Genomic DNA, 8209 nt, shown 5'->3' on the forward strand with positions numbered 1-8209 from the left:
CTAATTATATCCCAAAACCTTTTCCCTCTTAAGATTTTTTTCTTCCAAACAACCACACAAAAATATAAACAAACTACTGGAATTGTTTTTTAGGGCCTCAAACACGTATATGATGCTTGTGGTCCTCTGTTTTTTACATAATTTAAGTAAATTAATGTATGGGTTTTTTATATTTGCACTATATAGTAAAGAGATACTGTACTTAACAGATACAGTTACGTTTTACCAGGTTAATATGTGATGATCTTTTTTTAAACTTTTTTATTTGATTGTTTATTAATTTTGTTTGTTTTATGGGGAAATGGGCTGCCAACATTAAAGTGGTTCCCTTAGCTAAAATATCTTCAATGTATTATCTTTGTTGGGTTACCACTACTAAAGATTAATCAATTAGTTCTCAACTATTAAGTAATTGCCAACTATTTTGATAATGAATTAATCGGTTTGAGTATTTTTTTTTCCAGCTTCTTAAATGTGAATATTTTCTGGTTTCTTTACTCCTCTATGACCGTAAATCAACATTTTTCCCCATTTTCTGGTATTTTATAGACCAAACAACTAATTAATCAAGAAAATAATCGACAGATTAATTGACAATGAAAATAATAATTAGTTGCAGCCCTGCTTCATAATGATGAATAACAATTTAATTTACATTTCTGCTCAGGCGTCTCAAAAAGCCTTGAGCTAGCCCTGAAAACCTCAAATTGCACTGACATCATAGGACTTTAAAACTCTCTGATCGTACCTAAAATTATGACACTAATAATAATATTTGTAGGGATATAGTGGCAAACCCAGTTGGTCACTTGTACATAGGCCCCAACAACAGGAAGCCTTTCCCTGTTCCATTACTATGCAAGTGCTTCCCTGTACCCACTGAGCTACAAAGGGCATACAGCCAATAACTCTGGCCTTTTGAATTCAAAGCTCTCCCCACTGAGCTTGTGTCCACAGCTGCAGTACAGGGCTGAGACTCAGGCGACCTGCCACACGGACCACAGCGTGCCCAGCGTGATGCTGTAGGCCACCACGGCCACCAAGTACACCCTGAAGAGCAGCACGTCCAGCACGTAGCCCACCTGCAGCCACTCCTTGGCGACTTCCCGGCACCTGTCCCTCTTCTCCAGGAAGTGGCGTATCGCCGTCACTTCCTGCAGGATGTTGTCCATGACGGGCGGGGTGGGGTCCCTGGAGGGGGGCAGGCCCAGTCCAAGCAGTCCGCCGTCTCTGTCGTGATGGCTGAGCCTTCGGCCTATCTCACAGGTGTGGTGGAGGGTGCACTGGGCTGCAGGACGGGACAAGGATAGGCTTCATGTTACTTGGAAATTTGCGTTTTTTTATTGAATTAGGTGAAGGTTAAAGCAAAAAGAATGACCTAACCATCCTCGTCTCCTAAAAAAGTACATTTATATAGCCCACCATTAATTTGCAACAGCAAATGAAGGAAGGAAATGCAATGTTATTTACATAATGAGGAAGCATTATCAATGAATGTATCTGCGAAATCATCACTGAGAACACATTACATTTGTTTCCTCATGTATTTTCCATCAACATTAGCCTCTAAGTTTTTTTTTATTTTGATTAAAAACCTATATATACCTTTGCCTTAATGGCACAAGACTGAAAACCACTACTACTGTACATGCGTTCACCTGTACCTTACCAGTCCCATAGTTGTTGTCCTTGTAGTGCTCCAGGTCGGCGCCCTGGGAGGACAGCGTGGAGCAGAGGCGGTGCTTCTTGTGGATGCAGAAGAGGACCGGAGCTCTTTCCAGCACCAGGTACTTCACCCAGTGGGGAACAGGAGGCTGCAGGTCTTGCTTGTGGACCAGACGCACGATCAGCACGGTTTCTGTCAGGCTGATCACCAGGAGGGCCATGCAAACCACGAAGTACACACCTAGAGCACAGGTAAGACGAGACAAGACGTTCTAAATGACGTGGTTTCATATAGACAGCAGGTTGCAGGTTTGAGCCCAGACTCTTTCATCTTGGAGTTTGCATGTGTGTTGGTAGTATTGTTCTAGACCTATGATGTAGTGGTAATTTGTTGAGGATGTCTTCGTGCCTTCCACCCAAAGCATGCTGGGATAGACTCCAGTCCTCCAATATCCTGCTTGAATTTAGTGTGAGTGCACTCTCGGTACTTGTTTTGCCCTCACTAATCTGCCTCTGCATGCTTGACCTGCAGACTAACTGCTGCTCAATTTAGTTTTGTTCTCTCCTAACATCACATTTTACCAACCTTTTTCAGTTTTTTTTAATTTCCACATCAATTCAGAGGTAAAATAAGGCAAAAATATTTTAAAATTATAAGCTTGCAGAAATCCTGCTCTGCATGCAAACTGCTGATAAGCAGTAATAGATCCCAGTCACCTATCAGTGGGGTTCCTATGGCGGTGGCAGGCAGAGTGTCAGATACGATGATGAGGAAGACAGAGTAGCCCAACAGCAAAGTGATCTTGAAGGAAACCCTCTCTCCACTGTCTGGTGGCAGGTAGAAACCCACAATGTCCATCACCATCAGGAAGATACTGGGCAGCAGCAGGTTCACAGTGTAGAACAACGGCCGCCGCCGAATCACCACCTGGGAAATGAGTCGAGTCAGAAGGTCTTAGCTTAGCATAAAGACTGGAAACGGGGAAACAGCTAACATGGCTCCGTCCTAAGACTGTCCATAATGAACACGTTGTATCTCGTTAGTTTAATCTGTACAAACAGAACTGTTAAAATAACAGTTTATCCATCTGAGTTCTAGTTCTGAGCGTTTACGAGGTTGTTATCTTCTCAAAGAAAGCAAATAAGCATATTTCCAAAAAATACACAATTATTAGGGTCTACAGTTCCTTTTTTATTTAGTAGCCTATTATTTGGAGCCATTTTATGCCTTTATTACAGAGTAAACAGACAGTAGCAAGATTTGAACCAGGCCGCTTGCACTTTACAGTCAGCACTTTACATCCCTCAGCCAGCAGTTGCTACACACATTTTAAAGTTTTCTCAAAATATTCAGAATATCCCCTAAAGTGTGAAGAATACACCTTTAGTTTGGACTCTTTGTTTTGATTGGTCGATAGCAGTGGTCAGTCAGTGACACCTGTTGTGATTGGCTGAAGGTGCAGAAGTGAAACAGAGAGGAAAACAAACGAGCTAAGGTAAAAGAGGGGAACTATAGTTTAAGTGCTAAATGGAGTAAAAATAGTAGCATTAGATTAAGACACCAACACGGCCACCCAGGACTGAAACAGAACTGTGAGTTGAACTTTATCTCTCTTGAATTGGTTTGAGTGAAGAGTCATTTAATACACAAAAGCAACATACAGGCTTGAAAGATTTAGCTGTATTTATTAGATGTGTGAGGAGGGCGTAACAGTGAATTTTTTGTGTTTAAGTGTGTAAATATTGGTTGAGAAATTAGGGAAATGCCAATGAAACTAATGCAGGGTTAAAGTGCTGTTTAATTTGGTATGTTTGTCTGTTTAGAAGCCAAATATTTTGTTCTAATTAATTTTGCTTGTGTTTACTAACAATTTGCATGTGTTACTTTGCTAGTTGTTGAAGTTTACTAACATTAAAAGGGACTGTTTGTAACAGTCTTGTTTGTGTGGAAGCACCAAAACCGGAAAGTTCTATCTAGTGAAGCCCGTCTTGCAAAACAGTGTTGGGCGCGTCGGAGGACGCGGGGGAGACCGTAGCTTTGGTCTCCAGGGCCGGAGTCTCTGCTGTACTCTGCTCCTCTACCTGCCTGCTTGCCTTCACTCACAGCTCGCTCCACCTCTACACGTGCATGCGCGCACACTACACACTGCAGAAGAGTTAGTTTAGCTCTGAGAATATCTGGTGAATATACAGTGGACGTTTGTGCAGAAATAAATGCTGCAGCTCCTCTAGAACAACAGGTTTCCCGTGTCTTGTGAAATGACAGTCCCTTTTACTAATTGAGGGAAAAATATTACTTGTTATTCACATTAAATCATCAGTAAACTACAAATATTTTCCTTCTACATTGTTGTCTGGGGTCAGTTATTGGAAAAAGGATGTAGTTGTAAGTGAACAGGCCTGGATTTAAGTTGAGTTATCCTTTTTGTTAGAAGGTTGTAATAGTTTGAAATATAAAACTTTGCACAACCCCATATTTATGCTCCACACGTAACGCATACATACACATCTTTATTTCAAATACTTACATGGAACTTCATCTCAGCGTAATAGTCGTCATTGTCCACACTGAAGATCTTGTAGTTGGACAGTATGTGGAGCAGCTCCCACTCTCCTTGGTTCATGAATACACTCTTGTCCTCCCTGAGCTCCTCGGGGCTTCGCATCAGGGTGATGTTGATGTCATCAACTGCAGATCGAACACAATGTCGGCAGCAGCATGAAACGGCCATGGCAACAAGTTACCTTTCACCCTCCACTCTGCTTTTAAAGCACATGTCACAGCAGGGGAGAGTTCATGGATGCACAGAGCAGAGCGCTTCTTCCACTCAAGTCTTAATGAGAAGAGTTGAAGAGGGAGTCGGATGTTGTTTTCTGATGCTGGTGAATATTTTCTACCATTTTGCCAGAATTGCATCAAAAGTACCATAATGGCAGATTATTTTTGCATGTTGCTAATGTGAAATACTTGACATCTTAGTTATGAACTCTAGAAGTGCACTGAGAAAGTGGATTGGTCTAAACTCTTGAGTTTTATTTTGGTAAAGGGCTTTAGTACTGTATCTATATTTGTATAAGAGGCGGATACAATCCCATCATAAATGAGTGTGAAGTAAAGTGAATATTGTCTTACTGGTATGTAGCCAGCTCTGGAAGGTGAGGCTGCATTTCTGGACGTCAAAAGGGAAGTTGTAGATGTTGAGAGTGCAGGCTGTGACCACCTGGATGGGCTTGTAGTTGCGCACCAGTCCATCATGTGTCACATAGACGTAAGGGATGTCTGGAGACTTTCCCACGTCTACACTGCAGGTTAGAGACAAAACAACTTCTTCAGGAGCAAAGACGGACCCTGGTAGAACAATAGTAGTATCAGAAATAATGTTATATGTTCTTACAACTCGTTGATGAGGATGTCAGGCACCCACACGTTAGCAGTTGGTAGAGAAACCTGTTTGACTTCATCAAAATCCTCTGGGTTCCACACCAGGAATTCATCTGTCCACGACTAAAATGTTGAAGAAAGGAAGAAGCTAAATTATAGTAAATATTAAATATAGATCTATTTTTGTTTGCACGGAATGTGAACACACATAGCATTAGTGTCTTACTAACAGTAATATATATTGTAAAGACATAAGGCTGTAAGGTAAAACTGGTTTTGAAGAGGAATAAGATACACAAATATCAAATTTAATCACAAATTACACTAAGTTATAATCATAGATAATAATCAAGAATTTGATAGTGAAATAATGCAGTAAATAAAATTGTTCCAGATGTAGTATCTTTAAGGAAACTTACAGTACATGTTGTGATTTTTGGAAATTCATTTGTCTTTGTTTTACCTGTCTGTACCACACATACGTCGTCAAAACCTGGTTCTTCTCATCCTGTAGTGGAATAGAATACATCCCAGTTTTTAGAGAAAGTATTTTTAAATTCATCATATCAATTTATAACATTTATATGAAATACATCTTGTATACTTTAATTATGTTCCTTATATATTGTATTTACTACGTATTTACATTTAGCCTACATATTTAATAACTTTTAAAAGTAACTATCCGATGTTTATGGGGTTAATTTAAATAAAGCTTAAAATTAGTAATTCAAAAACATGTTCCAGGATATTTTCTTACGTAATTAAACCCATCAGCTTTTGTAAGTTGTAGAAGAGGGAGATATTGGTCCACCTTGAGCACATTAATTGATTTAATTGAAAATGTGATTGGGAATAATATTGAAGCACAATATAACATGATATGGTCTTAAAGTGATTAACGTGGTTGCTTTATAACCTAATGTCCTAATAAAGAGTGTCCTAAATGAATGTGTTAAATCATATTAACACACAGCAAACCTGGGGTCAGGTAGTATTCAGCATATGAGGACAGTCTGGACAAAATTGGCAGCTAATTTTTGCTATAGGCGGTTAATCCATCCGTTCTGCTGTATTAATATAGCTAAGTGTTACAAATCAAATATAACCCTGTAAAAGCCTCAATGAGGTTTTCACATGTTTGTATGTGTAATGCAGATAATTATGCAGAGTTATGTCACACACACAGTAGATGATATAAATAAAACAGCATAGCAGTTCACTGTTGGCAGGTTAGTGTTTAGACATTGTGGATGTGTGTAACTCACCACATTGAGGATGGAGTAAACCATGAGGTCGATGGCCACTATAGTGGACGTCCTCCAGTCTTTCACCGGTCTCACTCCCTTCTTATAGCCCGCACTCAAAAACTCAGATAGACGCACTAATGTGGCGTTGGCAAATCTTCCTGTGCTGCTGCCCAGTTTCTTCACTGAAAGTGTATAAAATAGGAATCCTTTTATGTGTACTGATATAAAGAAGTCAAACATACAGTTTGTATCTCATATAATGTCAACAGGAGAGGTACATTATAAAAAAAAACAGTCAATCAAAAGCCATTAAACACATTTTAATATATTTATCAATAGGCCTATGTGTAAATTAATGTTTTCATAAGATCTGGATGATTAAAATACCTCTTAAATGTAAATTGTGGTTTAAGCAATTGAAAATAAAATGTTTTGCACAGTGGAAATTAGCAGAAAAAAATAACAATTTCTAATGAATTCATTAAAGTTAACTGAACCTTTTTAGAGAAAGAGAAAAGCATAAAAAAATCATCTTAAAATGAAATAATTAATTTTGAAATTAATTATATTTAGTAATAGTTCCTAGCAGCTTTAAGCAATGCCGCTTAAATAGTATACAAATATAAAATATAAATAGTATGTGCCACAGTATATTGAATTACATTTTGAAATTTCCATGCAATGAAATGTAATAAATTTCATGCCACTAACTTTAAAGCAAGATTACTCTTATCTTTATTGTATGCAGCTTTATGCTAGGGTTAGTTTTATTTAATAATTACTAATTTGTTTTGAATCATCACTAATGTTCTTTTTGGTCTATATTACACAAATGTTTTATATATTTATAAAAAGTCTGACCTAATAACAATAGTTGTCGAACTTAAAAAAAACAAAAAAAACAACTGAGAAATACATAGAAAAACATACATAGTGTATTATTATGCATTTTTTGCTTTTTTAAATCTAATTTATTATAATTGCTGTCAGCAGTGATGTTTTTATTTGATTATTTTGAGGCATTTAAGCTGTTTGATGCCATTCTGAATTGTGTTTTTTACACACTGTTGCATTAATTGGATGTCACTCTGAAAAAGATAACATTCACAACAACTTAGTTTTAATATCATAATGCCATATCTAATATCTTGATAAGTTTTACTAAAATGATTCTCTCTTCTAAACTATTTTGCCAGGATATGAGTAATACTATAGCATTTATGTCTAATATTGTAGACAGTCCTTATGATATTGTGTTACACGGATCAACTTTTTTACACCTCTCCTCAGAAGTGAAATGGGCCTAAGACTTGAGTTTTGCTGGCAAATAAAAGTGAAGGGACTTTGTCATATCTTAGGTAGGTCAACAACAGTCAAGCATATAATGTAGTGTAAAGCAGAAGCTGCTGTACCTGTGCAGGCTCTTGATGCTCCTTGAATAAGCAGGAAAATGAGTGCCGTCCAGGCTGATGAGAGTCTCATGGTGCCAGTTCACCTGTGTTTTCTTCTTCTCCTGCTGTGGAAGTCTGCCCGCCGCTCTGATGAAAGGCCTCGGGTTGCTTCACACCCATATCCTCCATATCCATCCACTATATCCATCACTTCACTCTCATCCACCATCAAAACCTTGTTAGTGTCACTCAGCTCATAAGGGTGTATCCATCTGCTGTGACGCCACTCCTCCTTGTTCAATAAAGCAGCAGCTCTCTGAGATAAATGGAGCTGAAAGAGTGCAGAAATAAAAGCTGCTGACCGGATCGTATATCATGTCTGAGTAATCATTTAATTAAGTCGTATGCCAACATCAGGCCAGTATGTTACAGTGATTTAGCACAATTAACAGACTGTTAGGCAACTCACTTACTGACAGCAAAGTTTCAACTTTCAGCATTTAATGTCCTTTATCACATAC

The 8209-nt window shown here is 38.3% G+C and overlaps 1 protein-coding gene across 1 annotated transcript; it reads right to left on the reverse strand.

Annotated features, from left to right (window-relative positions):
• Positions 1 to 475: 475 nt before the first annotated feature.
• Positions 476 to 7868, reverse strand: htr3a (5-hydroxytryptamine (serotonin) receptor 3A). Its single transcript, XM_074610593.1, has 9 exons — positions 7793 to 7868; positions 6316 to 6479; positions 5511 to 5555; positions 5061 to 5170; positions 4799 to 4968; positions 4194 to 4354; positions 2383 to 2593; positions 1670 to 1906; positions 476 to 1288 (listed from the first exon to the last, which is right to left on the reverse strand). The coding sequence occupies exons 1-9, from the start codon at positions 7866 to 7868 to the stop codon at positions 978 to 980; spliced, it is 1485 nt and encodes a 494-aa protein (XP_074466694.1). The 3' UTR covers positions 476 to 977.
• Between the last annotated feature and the right edge of the window lie 341 nt (positions 7869 to 8209).

Source organism: Sebastes fasciatus, chromosome 16 (assembly GCF_043250625.1).
Source record: "Sebastes fasciatus isolate fSebFas1 chromosome 16, fSebFas1.pri, whole genome shotgun sequence".
NCBI classification, from domain to species: Eukaryota; Metazoa; Chordata; class Actinopteri; order Perciformes; family Sebastidae; genus Sebastes; species Sebastes fasciatus.